The sequence below is a fragment of the Xenopus tropicalis genome, chromosome 9, assembly GCF_000004195.4.
Source record: "Xenopus tropicalis strain Nigerian chromosome 9, UCB_Xtro_10.0, whole genome shotgun sequence".
Classification (NCBI taxonomy): domain Eukaryota; kingdom Metazoa; phylum Chordata; class Amphibia; order Anura; family Pipidae; genus Xenopus; species Xenopus tropicalis.
Genome location: NC_030685.2, coordinates 42,234,099 through 42,248,534, shown reverse-complemented (window position 1 = coordinate 42,248,534; position 14,436 = coordinate 42,234,099). Strand labels below are relative to the sequence as shown.

The 14,436-nt window shown below is 41.4% G+C and overlaps 1 protein-coding gene across 1 annotated transcript in view; it reads right to left on the bottom strand.

Annotated features, from left to right (window-relative positions):
• The window catches only part of card11 (caspase recruitment domain family member 11), a 719,724-nt gene that overhangs the window by 627,742 nt on the left and 77,546 nt on the right, over positions 1–14,436 (bottom strand). The window contains exon 5 of the mRNA XM_031893621.1: positions 9,654–9,833. Coding sequence (XP_031749481.1) covers positions 9,654–9,833 — 180 coding nt within the window. The remainder of the gene's footprint in view (positions 1–9,653; positions 9,834–14,436) is intronic.

Genomic DNA, 14,436 nt, shown 5'->3' with positions numbered 1-14,436 from the left:
AAATGTTACCAACGTACCACAAGTCCGAAAGGATGCTGCATTTCCAAACCAGCCTGCAAAACATGTTGTACAATTCTTTTAAGGGTGATGTCACTCCACATTCCAGGGGCAGAGGTGCCGGTAATCCTCCCACGAGCACACCTGCAAGGACAATGCACTTTGGCCACTCTGTAACGTCAGACATGCAAAGTTTTTTCAGTCCAAGGCAGCGCCAGGACCCTTCTGGATCCACCCTCAGAGAACGCCTCGACCGGCAGGTAGCGGACTACCTGGCATTAACTGCAGATATTGACACTCTGAGGAGCGATGAACCCCTGGACTACTGGGTGCGCAGGCTTGATCTGTGGCCAGAGCTGTCACAATTTGCCATAAATCTGTTGTCTTGCCCTGCCTCAAGTGTCCTCTCAGAAAGGACCTTTAGTGCAGCAGGAGGGATTGTAACTGAGAAGAGAACTCGCCTAGGTCACAAAAGTGTTGATTACCTGACCTTTATTAAAATGAATGAGGCATGGATCTCGGAGGGTTACTGCACGCCGGAAGACTTGTTCTGACTGCCCACGCAGCTGTCCTTCTCTGCACGCCGCTTGACACCACACACAGCTGTCCTTTAGCGTCCTCCTCCATCACCGTACAAACTAGGGTGCAAATCCTACTGGCTTAATTGTAAGCCAAACTTTTTGGACAGGTAAATCCTGAATTTTTCTCTCTTCTACTCTTTTGTGCTTGTCACCCTATCTGAGTTCTTTGAAAGGGTTTGGCTGGGGCATGGTTATGATACCATCTAGCTTTGATGTTTTTAATGTCTTCTGTGCTTGTCACCCTATCTGAGTTCTTTGAAAGGGTTTGGCTGGGGCATGGTTATGATACCATCTGGCTTTGATGTTTTTAATGTCTTCTGTGCTTGTCACCCTATCTGAGTTCTTTGAAAGGGTTTGGCTGGGGCATGGTTATGATACCATCTAGCTTTGATGTTTTTAATGTCTTCTGTGCTTGTTGTCACCCTATCTGAGTTCTTTGAAAGGGTTTGGCTGGGGCATGGTTATTATACCATCTAGCTTTGATGTTTTTAATGTCTTCTGTGCTTGTCACCCTATCTGAGTTCTTTGAAAGGGTTTGGCTGGGGCATGGTTATTATACCATCTAGCTTTGATGTTTTTAATGTCTTCTGTGCTTGTCACCCTATCTGAGTTCTTTGAAAGGGTTTGGCTGGGGCATGGTTATGATACCATCTAGCTTTGATGTTTTTAATGTCTTCTGTGCTTGTCACCCTATCTGAGTTCTTTGAAAGGGTTTGGCTGGGGCATGGTTATTATACCATCTAGCTTTGATGTTTTTAAGGTCTTCTGTGCTTGTTGTCACCCTATCTTAGTTCTTTGAAAGGGTTTGCCTGGGGCATGGTTATGATACCATCTATCTAAGATATTTTTTCTGTCTTCTGTGCTTGGTACGCTATCTTCGATTTTTTAAAGGTTCTGCCTCAGGATTGGTTATGATACCATCTATCTAACATATTTTTTCTGTCCTCTGTGCTTCAGTGGCTGCAACAAAAAAAACATAATTTTTTAGGAATGTACACATTCCTGATTTTTCAGGGTTCTGCAACGGCGGCAAAATCGTATCTTTTATGGTCACCACAGGTGATCGAAAAGGTAGGACAAACCTGGGCCCACACTGCAGAATCAGTGTTTTTTGGTTCACGTTACTGTACATTGAATTACCTCTGCCTGACCATGCACGTGCGCACAAGCACGGTGACTGCTAAACACACCACTACAGAAATATTCCCACCGACGGGACGAACGTCCTGGAGGTGACAAGCAACTAGTAAAAACTAATATTCGCACACTTGACAGTATCATTAAAGCTTTTTGCGTTTTTTTTCGTTGCAGTAAACGCGGCGTTTTGTCTTTGCGTGTGAACCGGCCGTAACCTTTACACGACTTGATTGGAATGTAGATGCCGGACTTTTTAAAGCAGTTTATTACATAAGTTTAGGAATGTAGTGTGTTTTCTCCCCTTAACAGCACAAAACGCAACGCTGTGTCAACAACGTATTTTTCAGAGAAATTTTTGCCCTTGATGCCCCTCCTGCATGCCACTGTCCAGGTCCTTTAAACAACTTTAAAATCAGTTTTCTGGCCAGAGATTGCTTTTCTAGGTTTTAAAGTTCGCCTTCCCATTGAAGTCTATGGGGTTCGCAAAGTTCGCGAACGTTCGCACTTTTCGGCGAAAGTTCGCGAACATTTTTTTTTAGGTTCGCTACATCCCTAGTTCCAGGCGCCTCTCTTCCTCGGGGACGCACATATCCTCTTTCCCTACCTGAATCTCAGTCTATGAGGGAATATATCCAGGAAAACCTCGAAAGGGGTTTTATCCGGCCCTCTAGTTCTCCTGCAGGTGCAGGCTTTTTCTTTGTGGGTAAGAAGGATGGTAGTCTTCGCCCTTGTATAGACTACAGAGGTTTAAATAAGGTTTAAATAAGGTTCCTCTAATTTCCGAGTTGTTCGACCAGGTCAAGGGGGCCAAAGTCTATACCAAGCTCGATCTTAGAGGGGCATACAATCTCATTCGTATTAGAGAAGGGGATGAGTGGAAAACTGCTTTTAACACCAGAGACGGTCACTACGAATATTTAGTAATGCCCTTCGGGCTCTGTAACGCCCCCGCAGTTTTTCAGGAATTTGTCAACGACATTTTCCGTGATTTACTGGGGGTATTCGTAGTGGTCTACCTGGACGATATTCTTATTTTCTCGTCTAATCTCAATGAACATCGTAACCATGTCTGTGAAGTCTTAAAAAGGCTAAGGGAGAATAACCTGTATGCAAAACTAGAAAAATGTATCTTTGAGGTCTCTTCGGTCCAGTTTTTGGGGTTTATTATTACCAGCAAAGGTCTAGAAATGGACCCTGGTAAGGTAAAAGCGGTACTGGAGTGGGCACAACCTCTTTCATTACGTGCAGTACAAAGGTTTCTTGGTTTTGCCAATTATTATCGTCAATTTATTAAGAATTTTTCCCTTATTGTAGCCCCCATCACGAATCTAATTAAGAAGGGCGCTGATCCCAGCATGTGGTCTCCTGAGGCTGTACAAGCTTTTGAAACCCTCAAAAAAGAGTTCAGTTCTGCCTCTTTTCTTAAATACCCCGATTCTGCACTCCCCTTCATTGTAGAAGTAGATGCCTCTGAGGTGGGAGCTGGGGCAGTCCTTTCTCAAAGACACCCGATGACCAACAAATTGCATCCCTGTGCTTTTTTTTCTAAAGTTTTTACCCGCAGAGGTAAATTACGATATAGGGAACAGGGAGTTGTTGGCTGTCAAATTGGCCTTTGAGGAATGGCGTCATCTCCTAGAAGGTGCTAAGCATCCGGTGACGGTCTATACCGACCATAAAAATTTACTTTATATTGAGTCCGCAAAGTGCTTGAACCCAAGACAAGCCAGGTGGGCTTTATTCTTTTCACGGTTCAATTTTGTTCTAACTTTTAGGCCTGGTTCAAAAAATATCAAGGCAGATGCACTCTCTAGGAGTTTCAATTCTGTTTCCCCCGACCTTAGTGAATGTACTCCCATCATTCCCAGGGAAATTATTCTTGGAACCTTGGAGTCTGATCTCTCTTCCTTATTGTCCCCTTTACAATCTTCTGCCCCTGTTGAGACTCCATCTGGTAGATGGTTTGTTCCTGAGGAACTTAGGGAACAAGTATTAAGAGAGGTTCATGATTCTAAAGTAGCAGGCCATCCAGGTATTGCAAAAACCGTTTCTTTATTGTCCCGTCATGTTTGGTGGCCTTCCTTTAAACAGGACGCTAAAACTTTTGTCAACTCCTGTGCAGTCTGCCAACGGTCTAAGTCATCTCATCATCCGTCCCAGGGTCTCTTACCCATTCCAGTGAAACCATGGTCTCACATTTCTATGGATTTTATTGTGGAATTGCCCCCTTCTCAGGGTAAGTGATTAGGGTGGTGGTCGATAGGTTCAGTAAGATGGCTCATTTTATTCCTCTTCCACATCTCCCTTCTGCTAAGGTCCTGGCTGATTTATTCATTACGCATATTTTCAAGTTTCATGGGTTTCCTGAAAATATTGTTTCTGACAGAGGGGTTCAATTTGTTTCAAAATTTTGGCGTGCTTCTGTTCTTTGGTTGGTACAGAATTGTCTTTTTCCTCTGCCTATCACCCCCAAACTAACGGTCAAACCGAAAGGGTGAACCAGTCCCTTGAGCAGTATCTCAGGTGCTATGTATCCGATAACCAGTCCACATGGTCTGAACTGCTTCCCTGGGCGGAATTTGCGTACAATAATGCTGTTTATGGGTTGCACCCCAAAGCATTTTCTTTTTCTGGCTCTAATTCCCCTGTACCCTCTGCCAATTCCTCTGTCTTAAAATTTTCTGAAATCTGGTCGTTAGTTCATGATTCATTGTCTGCAGCTTCCCTAGCCCAGAAAAAAGCTGCTGACAAATCCCGTAGGGAGGCTCCCCAATACAAGGTAGGGGATTTGGTGTGGTTATCAACCAAGAATATTAAGTTGAAGGTTCCCTCTCCCAAACTGGGTCCCAGGTTCATTGGTCCATATCCCATCATTGCTATAGTTAACCCATCTTCTGTCCATCTTCAGTTACCTCCTAATTTCAAAATTGCTAATACTTTTCACGTTTCTCTTCTAAAACCTGCTTCTAATTCTCGTTGTCTGTCCGTTCCTCCCCCGGTGTTGGTTGAAGGTCAGCCTGAGTACGAGATCCAGGAGTTCCTAGACTCCCGCCTGGTGAGAGGTAAGTTACAATATCTTACCAGGTGGAAAGGCTTTGGTCCTGAGGAGAACTCTTGGGTCTCAGTTGATGACATCAAAACTGACCGCCTCAGGAAGCAATTTCATTCTAGGTTTCCTGAGAAACCTGGGGGTCCAGTGGCCCCCCCTAGAGAGGGGGGTAATGTAACAAAATGTGCCTTACCGGCATGGCGGGGACGCCCGCCGCGCCGCCGTCAGCGGGGACGCCCACCGCGCCGTCCTCTTCCTGTGCCGGCTTCCTCCTAGTGCGCGCCGCTGTAACTTATAGGCGTTTTCGCGCTGACGTGATGACGTCAGCGCACAATGGCGCGAAGTTTAAATATTTAAAGGGACTTTGTTTACTTTTTGATTGCCCGTGATAGGATTTGTTCCTGGTGCCTTCTGAGCCTTGTTCCTGTATTTCCTGATTGTGTTTTCCTGTTTTTGACCCGGCCTGCTCCTGACTATTCTGGTATCCGTAATCTGACCCGGCTAGTACTTTGACTCTCATTTTGCCTCATCCTGCTGTTTGATTATCTGGTTTTGACCCTTGCCTGTCTGACTATCCTTGATTACTGCCTGCCTTGACCCAGCCTGCCTGACTACGAACTTGCTTAACCCTATTTGTACCGTGATCTTCGGCCTATCTGACTTTATCTACAGTCGTGCCCCTTTGCTTGCCAGAACTCCTCGCCTTGTTCCCCTCGTTAAGTCCAGGTGGCATCCGAGTAGCTGAGGGCTCCTCCCGAAGCCAAAGGCGGTCACAATACTGGTGAAGCCGAGCCGAGACCAGGGAACTTGGCATCAGTTCTGGTTTAGGGTGCCGACCGTGACACTCTCTCTCTCTCTCTCCCTCTCTTTTTTCCATGCTCTTCTGATGCTCCTTCTTTCCCCCTCTCTCTATTCCCCAATCATGCTCTTTAAAGAGTATAAGTTACAGTTAATATATAGTTGTATGGCCTTAGGATACCACTCATAATGACAAGCTTGTCATAGGCTATTCTGGTATTACTTTGTTGTTTGTGTATGGTTCTGAAAAACAATAAAAATTGTCAAATATAAAAAAAAAAGGGGACATATTAGATAAATGGAAAAACCCCTAACCCTGTAGGCAGTTGTGAATAATATACGTTGCTGGTTTCACTTTGTGCTAAAAATTAAGTCCATCACTGATGACCAGGCATTGTCTTGCAGCGTATGAAGTGTCTTTAGATAAATGGGGAAAACCATAATTTTGTAGGCAATTATGAATAATATAAGGTGCTGGTTTCACTTTGTGCTAAACATTAATCCTATCTGTAAAAATGGCCCCTTTATTGGAGCTCCCTATAGATCCTATCACTTCTCTGTTCATGTTTGAAATGAAGAGTGGGCATGTCCTAACGGTCCCTGCCAGAAGCACAGTAGGAGGGGGAGAGCCAATCACAGTCCTACACTCACACAAGCACAGACAGGCTTTGGTTCCCTATCTGATCAGTCTAGCTGCTGATTGGTTCCTATGCTACAGTGCAGTATACTGAGGACTGCCGGCCCCCCTGAACATCCAGAGAATTCAGCCAGCAGGAAGTGGAACCAGGGGCAGAACTAGGGGTAGGCAGAAGAGGCAGCTGCCTAGGGCGCAACAGGCAGAAGCCTCTCTTGCCTACCCCTAGTCTGTGCGCTCCATTTTCATTGCCCCCATCGCTTGCAATTACTCAGTGGGGGCGACGAACTATCGCTTCGCAACCCCCCCCGCGAACTGTGCATGCGTGCCCAAAACCGGGGGGGGGGGGGGTATTTGTGTTAGCACAGGTGCAGGGGCAAGGTGGCCAACCAGGTTGCCTAGAGCGCCCTGTCGGCTCGGCCTGCCCCTGAGTGGAACAGATGGGTGGGGCTAGTGGGGTTTTGGTGGAATTTCTCAATAAATCAGTCTGAAACAACTTTTTAAGCACAATTCTTCTATATCTAGAGGGGTGTACTTCACTGGTACATTCATCATTTTTATAGGATATGTCTCCTTTAAATACCCAATAGAAAGAAACTCACCCAAATTAGATTGGTTTTGCTCTAATTAGGACTCATCAGTGTAACAAAGGGTTTTCTACTCAGTATATGTGACATCAGGAAAATGGTTCCAATAGCGAGGAGGCCTTTTTAAAGAATAATTGGTAGGAAACCAAAATTAACTACTAAAACCGAAAACTTTTCTAGAATACACTATATGCTCATTAGAAAACCCTTCCAGGAGTTATTCTGGTCCAAATGCTGCTTGAGATGGCTGTTCATCCTTAATAGCATCCTGTGCCTACCACTGTTGCTGTGGTTCCAGAAAAGCTAAATTTCCAGTAAAAAATACTAATTGGAATTTGTCTCCTAAAATTACCCGGGGCAGCTTCCTTTTGCAACCTGAGGCATTCTCAGCCTGCCTCATATAGCAGTGGAACTAGACCCTGCACTACACTGATAAGCTACAACTAGAGTCTGGGCCTGATCTTGGAACTTCCTACGATTTTCCAAGTTGTGCAAACAAATGAGAAGGGAAACCTTTCACAAATGTGTTGGCTATCATGGTGAACTATTTACCTGCATCCAATATGTTAAATCCATTAGTGTAAATGATGCCCCTCCATACGCCACACCATGGGGTGGGGGGATCCAGGTCTTAAGGCCCACCTGCCATGAGGCTGAGGCCTAAAGAAACCTTACAGCATTGCCCAAAGACTGCCAAACCAGACTGTCCCAAACACCCTGCCATAGGCACACTCATCAGTGTACTATCAGTGTAACCTGACCTTTAACTTATTGATTTATTTTAATCTGAAACTGAAAGGACATGACCATTTGAGGCACTGTGGTCATTACCTATTACTAGGTTTGCTAAGTTTAGGCTTTTGATCCTGTGACTGGGCATAGGTACAGCAATTTTACACATTATTGTGGTGGAACACAGTGTACTCTGTTGATCTCTTGTGTTGTTCCTAAATGGACATCAAATCAACAATTTTTGAAGTTCCATATATGACTCTGCACATTGTAAGCGTAAAGGCTTAAAGGAGAAAGAAAGGTAAAAACTAATTAAGCTTTACCAGAAAGGTCTATGTAAATACAGCCATAAGCATTCACAGAAATGCTGCACTGAGTTCTCTGTCAAAAGATTTGTTGTGTCTGTTTTCCTGTGCCAGAGACACGCAGCTCTCTCCTCTCTCCCTTCTCCTTCAAAAATGCTAGGAACTCACTCCACCACCTTAGGAATGTGGATCTGAGCTAATCAGCAGGAAGCTTCCTTATAGTCTTACAAACTGAGCATGTACACTGGTCTGGGTCTTGGTGCAGGAGCAAGGTATTATGGGAACTTTCTTTACACAGCTCTTCCTGTTTGGCTTCTGATCAGGTGAAATATGAGGAGACTCAAGGGCACTATTGAGAGAACTGAAGGTATGCCTGCAGCTTGAGATTAACTCTTTATTAGCCTTTCCTTCTCCTTTAAGTAATGCGACCTTTAAGAGTGTCACTTGTCAACTTGTTAAAGTTTTAATTAAAATATTTTTATTGTACACCTAATAGCATCACTAATTCTGTTTAGTTTAAATTCTTCATCCCTTGTTCATTTTATTTTTCCTAATCTCTAGTGATGAGCGAATCTGTTGAATCTTTCAATAAATTTGTCATTTTTTTTTACGTGGGCAAACATTCTTGTCACAGGGCAAATTTTTCCACAGCAAATTTTATAGCCCGTTCCCCAAAAACATTTGCCAATGGCGAAACACTCAAATTCACTGCAAATCCGTGCCTGGCAAATTATTTCACGCATCACTACTAATCTCCTTTTCTGTAAATTCCATACAAGGTCACATCTCATATAAAAGATAAAAAAAATAAACATTCATTATAGTCATTGCCTAATATAATTGGTGGGGTGGGCAGTAAAAGTTCTTCTTCAGAAGGGGGCCTCAAGACTCTAGTTATACCACTGGTAATTACTACCCTGATAAACCCCAACATAGGGAAAATCTATCATGAGTTTTTTGATTTACTGAAAATAGACATCTGAGGACTGAAAACTGGATTCCTATTCATGCAAATTAGAAGATAGTCTTCTCACTCCAAATATGCTGTACTTTGCATGCTTCAAGACACAGCCATGGTGAATTCTTTCAGGGGAGGCATTCCAACATTTCTTAGATTTGATGTTATACTTGAATACCATGTTAGAGCTAATATTGTAAAAATGTGTTGACAATTTCCTTACATGAAAGAGTAAGAATATATCTATAATTTCTTAAAGATAACCACAGTATAATAATAGTATTTAAAAACACTTCAAAACACTAAAGTAATGTCTGATGGTTTATATTCTAATATTACATAACTTAGAGATCATTCTTTTTGTTCTTGTACAGGTATGGGATCCCTTATCCAGTATCCAGAAAGCCCCGAATTACGGAAAGGCCGTCTCCCATAGACTCCATTTTTATCAAATAATATAGAATTTTAAAACCATTTTCCTTTTTTTCTGTAGTAATAAAACAGTATCTTGTAATTGATCCCAACTATATAAATAATCCTAATTGGATGCAAAGCAATATTTTATTCATTTTTTAGTAGACTTAAGGTATGGAGATCCAAATTACGGAAAGATCCCTTTATCCCGAGCATTCTGGATAACAGGTCCTATACCTGTGTACTAGGTTAATATCTACAACCATCTATCAGCATGCAGACATTCTAAGCAGGACTTATGAGCTCCAACTATACTTTCTAACAGAGGTGTAATTTTAGGTAGATATTATCACATCCCTGCAACAGCCATGTCTGTATCTTTGAATTATGCTATATATTTGCACGTCAGACTATTTTTTTAATGCACTGCCATAAACATAAAGTATAATAGATTATATTACCTGCAAGATTGACTGGAACTCCTGCACCTTGGTTTTCAGCATTTCATTTTCCCGCTCAAGTTCAATCATCTGTTCTTTTTTTGGACGATTTTCAATATCATTTTTCAGTTTTAGAGACTGATTTCTTTCCAACGTGCATTCTTCTTCTACTTTATTCAAATGATGTTTGAGACGATCAATCTTACGTAATATAACAAAATATTATAGTATAACATAAAATAATGCTACATTTCAATGCAATATATAGAGTTTATTTTTATGTCTTCGTGAAATGTTTGCCATTATTGCATTATGAGGGCATTATAAGGGTTATATAATAGCACAAGCAAAGCTTACCAAGTAAATCATAGCAACCAATGTTTGCTTTTATAAATTTAATTGACTAGTAACAGCTACCTTTTTTACTTTAAAAATGCAGCTACTAGAAAGATATTTTTTTTCTCTTTTTTTTACCAACAACATATTTGATTCTTCTCTGCTTATAAACCTAGGACCAAAGCTTTTTCTTTCAACAGAGTGTTGCCTCAATATCAATACTAAGGGGCACATTTACTAACCCACGAACGGGCCGAATGCGTCCGATTGCGTTTTTTTCGTAATGATCGGTATTTTGCGATTTTTTTCGGAAAATTATCGCGACTTTTTTGTTACCAATACGATTTTTGCGAAAAAACGCGAGTTTTTCGTAGCCATTCCGAAAGTTGCGATTTTTTCGTAGCTTTAAAACTTGCGCAAAAAGTTGCGATTTTTTCGTAGTGTTAAAACTTGCGCGAAACGTCGCGCCTTTTAAGTTTTAACGCTACGAAAAAAGCGCAACTTTCGGAATGGCTACGAAAAATCGTACAAATCGTATTGGTAACGAAAAAGTCGCGATAATTTCCGAAAAGTCGTAAAGGCGCCGAAAAAATTGCAAAAAATACGAAAAAGTCACAAAATGTTCGTTTTCCAATCTGAATTTTTCCAATTCGGTCGGAATTCGTGTCTTAGTAAATCAGCCCCTAAGAGGTGGGGACCCCTCCCTCCTCTACCACTTTCTATAGAAAGAGGCAAAATTAAATTATATAGAATTTATTTAGTATTGATATATCACATTAAAATCAAATTAAAAACTTGGCTGGCCAGCCTACCTTACTCACAACCACATATAGCTACATCCATTTAAAACCATAAATGCACTGTATTAAATTGTTTAGAAACACAAAAAACCTTATTTCAAAAACCTTAAATAGCAAGAAAAAAGAGAAAAAAACAGTCACTAAAATTGGATATTCCTCTTAAGGAGAGCGGTATTGTGTTCTCTATGCAGGTTCCACTTCAATTATCCTGGTGGGGGTTGGTGAGAGGAAAAAGTTCTTAATTTGCAGAGTTCATTCCCTTTATATATTCAAGCAAGATTTTTATAAAGACCAATGTCTCTTATAAGTGTCTGTGCTGCTGTATATAGCAAAAAATTATTACCACAGTCTTAGTGGCCAATATAGTTGCACAAGTTAGTGAATTAATTGATGTTACTTATATGATTGTTTTCCACCACCGCAGGGTGATTTTACTTCCAGCCTACACCAACGACTACTATGGGGCGTCCCCCAGTCATTATATCTGTGTAGCATAAATTTTATAAAGGATGAAAAAACAGAACAATCTCACCCAGCTTTAGCACATTCTTTGCAGCACTCGCTTAAACTTCACCGCTTGCTTTCACTCGCATTAATGACCGTCTCCACCTGTTCACTTTCTCCCACCACTAATGATGTTACTCGTTCCCACCTGCGACACTTCACCTCCTCTCTCCTTCATCCAAGATAGCGCACCTTGTTAGTATCATGTGTGTTCCACAGTGGAACACAATAGCATTTTCTCCTTCTCAAGCAATAGATAACTACAATGTGGTTAAATCAATTAGAATTTTGCTACGTGTTTCACTCAGTTATGAGCTTCCTCAGGCTTTTTCCAATTAATTTACTTTCTCCTTTTTTTTGTTATTTAAGGTTTTTGAAATAAGGTTTTTTGTGTTTTTAAACAATTTAATACAGTGCATTTAAGGTTTTAAATGGATGTAACTATATGTGGTTGTGAATAATGTAGGCTGGCCAGCCAAGTTTTTAATTTGATTTTAATGTGATATATCAATACTAAATAAATTCTATATAAACCTAGGACAACCTAAGCATCTAAATCTACCTAAGTTCTTGTTGTAATTCCACTTCTGAAACAGAATATAGGGCTCTAAATGAAAAAACTGCTATTTTTCATAATGGGATAAATATGCATGAAAAAACACCATACTTTTGATTTCAAAGCCAAAAATTTCCCCTGGATCCCACTAAAATGAATGTGCATATGGAAATGCATGTGTGTGTAAAAAGTATATGTTCGTAGGTGTGTGGCACTACTTTTGGAACAATTAGAGGCAGACACCCAGTAGAGGGGAGGGAAAAGAGACACAGGACAACAGCACAGTGAATCACAGCAGGGGTAGCATGCTGGAAGTGACAGGAAGTTCTTGCACGACTGCTGTTGCCTAGGGGCTCCTGGGCGATCGAGCCCTGGAGCCCATTCGCAGAACTGTGAACTTACATGACAGGCAAACTGGGGGAGCAGCAAATTTTTAAATACCAGAAGTGACTGCATACTATATACAGTATACTCAAGTATAAGCCTAGTTTTTTAGCACCAAAATGTGCTGAAAAAGTCACCCTTGGCTTATACTCGAGTCTGGTGCCATGGATCACTCCAGACTAGCTCCCTCTTTCCTTTGTGTGCAAATTAGGCCACCCGCAACCCGCTATCAAAAGAAACACATGATTTCTTTTCTTCTTTTGTGTACTCATGCCTTTGAGCCTGTGAGTTTGTCTTTTTTCTGGTTTATCCTATGTCCCATGTCCGTCTCTATCGGTGATGCTGTCCCGCTGCTTTGACATGCGCCCATTCATTTTTAAAAGAAAGGAGCTCTGGGTTAGAGGAAGCACTGCAATTTTATGTCAATCTAGCAAGGAAAGATGCCTCCCAAGCCTTCATATTTGGCATCTACATGGAAAACATATGGTTTTTGTGGGTCAACATAGACGGTACAGGTTCTTCTGTGAACCTTTTCTTGAGCAGTAGGAAAGCTTCCTTACAAGCAGATGTCCTTAAAAAGTGGCTAAGCAGTTTTATGCCCTCTGGTATTGTTTTCTTTCAACAGTTTATTCAAGGGAAGAACTCTCTTAGAATAGCCTTCAACAAACACAGGTATTAGCCACAGAATACTAAGAAAGGCATCAGTTTATTAAAATTGATTAGACATGGCCTGTTTTATGACAGTTTCTAATTTTCAGTAGCAATTCCTTCAGCAGAAAACTTCACACATTGGCAGTGCACTCCAGGTCAGCTTAAAAAAAAAAGCCGCAACAGGTGATATTAAAATTGATCAACCTTTATTTGCACATCTAAAAAACACAGGTTGAGTCTTACAGGTTTCGTGACAGCGCACTTCCTCAGAGACCTCTCTCCATTTCTTACACCTAGGAAATATATTCCCATAATCCCACCCATAAAATTACCATATCCAATGGCATCCGTTACAGACATATACATATTCCATGAACTAATTAGATGTGCCTGTTAAGTAGTTAATTGTTCACACAGCTTTATATCCTGAATTTTTCAGATAGTCAGTTAAAAAAGAAACTACATAACATTATAATCACAGTTACAATCCTTTAGATAAACACATTGTTGCAGCAAATTAATCAAACTATGAACTGCTTTTAAAAGTAACAGCTTATATCAAATGTTAAATTCAGCCCTTGAGGTTGCCTTATAAATCCACTTCACTTCTGCCCGTAACAGTTTTGATTGTATATCGCCCCCCTCTAGGTCCTGCGGTCACTTTTTCAATTCCCTGCAGTATCACATACCCTACATTACCATTACTGCACTCACTTAAGTGCCTAGAGACTGTTGTAGTTTCACTTCTTGATTTTATTAAGTTTAAATGTTCTCTAGCCCTCTCCTTTAGTGGCCTGGTGGTACAGCCAACGTATTGCTTTAAACATTTCGTGCAGGTAAGCAGGTATACAACTGATTTTGTTTCTAGTGCAAACTTAAATGCATCAAATAGCGACTTCATAGCACAGCCCCTGTCCAGAAACCTATCACGGAACTTGCAGGCCTCCTTAACAAATTCCTCATCAGAACTACAGTTCCTGCGCAAGCGCAGAAATTGACCCTATTGAGATGCCAAGTATGGCATGAATCGTCTCTCAATAGGGAATTTCCAGAGCAAGGCTTTGTATATACCGTAGTCTCTATCTTCCCTTCTTTAATAGTCAGTGATAGATCCAGATACACTATTTGGTTTGCACTAAAGACACTGGTAAACTTAAGGTTTAGAGCCATATTATTAAGACTTTTAACAAAGTCATTAAAATGCTCCTCAGTTCCATCCCATACAAATACCAGGTCATCAATGTAGCGACGATAAACCACCACATGTTCGATACCAGGTGCATCACCCCCAAGGACATGGGTCTCCTCCCACCACCCCATGTAGAGGTTGGCATAAGTGGGCGCAAATCGTGCCCCCATGGCGGTCCCACGTTCCTGGAGGTAATACACCCCCCCAAACATGAAGTAGTTATGTGTGAGAAGATACCAAATCGTTCCACAATGAACTCTTTCACTTTCTCAGTATACCAACTGTACTTATCTAAATGGTATTTCACCACCTCAACCCCAATTGTATGTGGTATACTGGAATTCAGTGAAACCACATCTGCTGTTCCCCACTTATAGGTTTAAT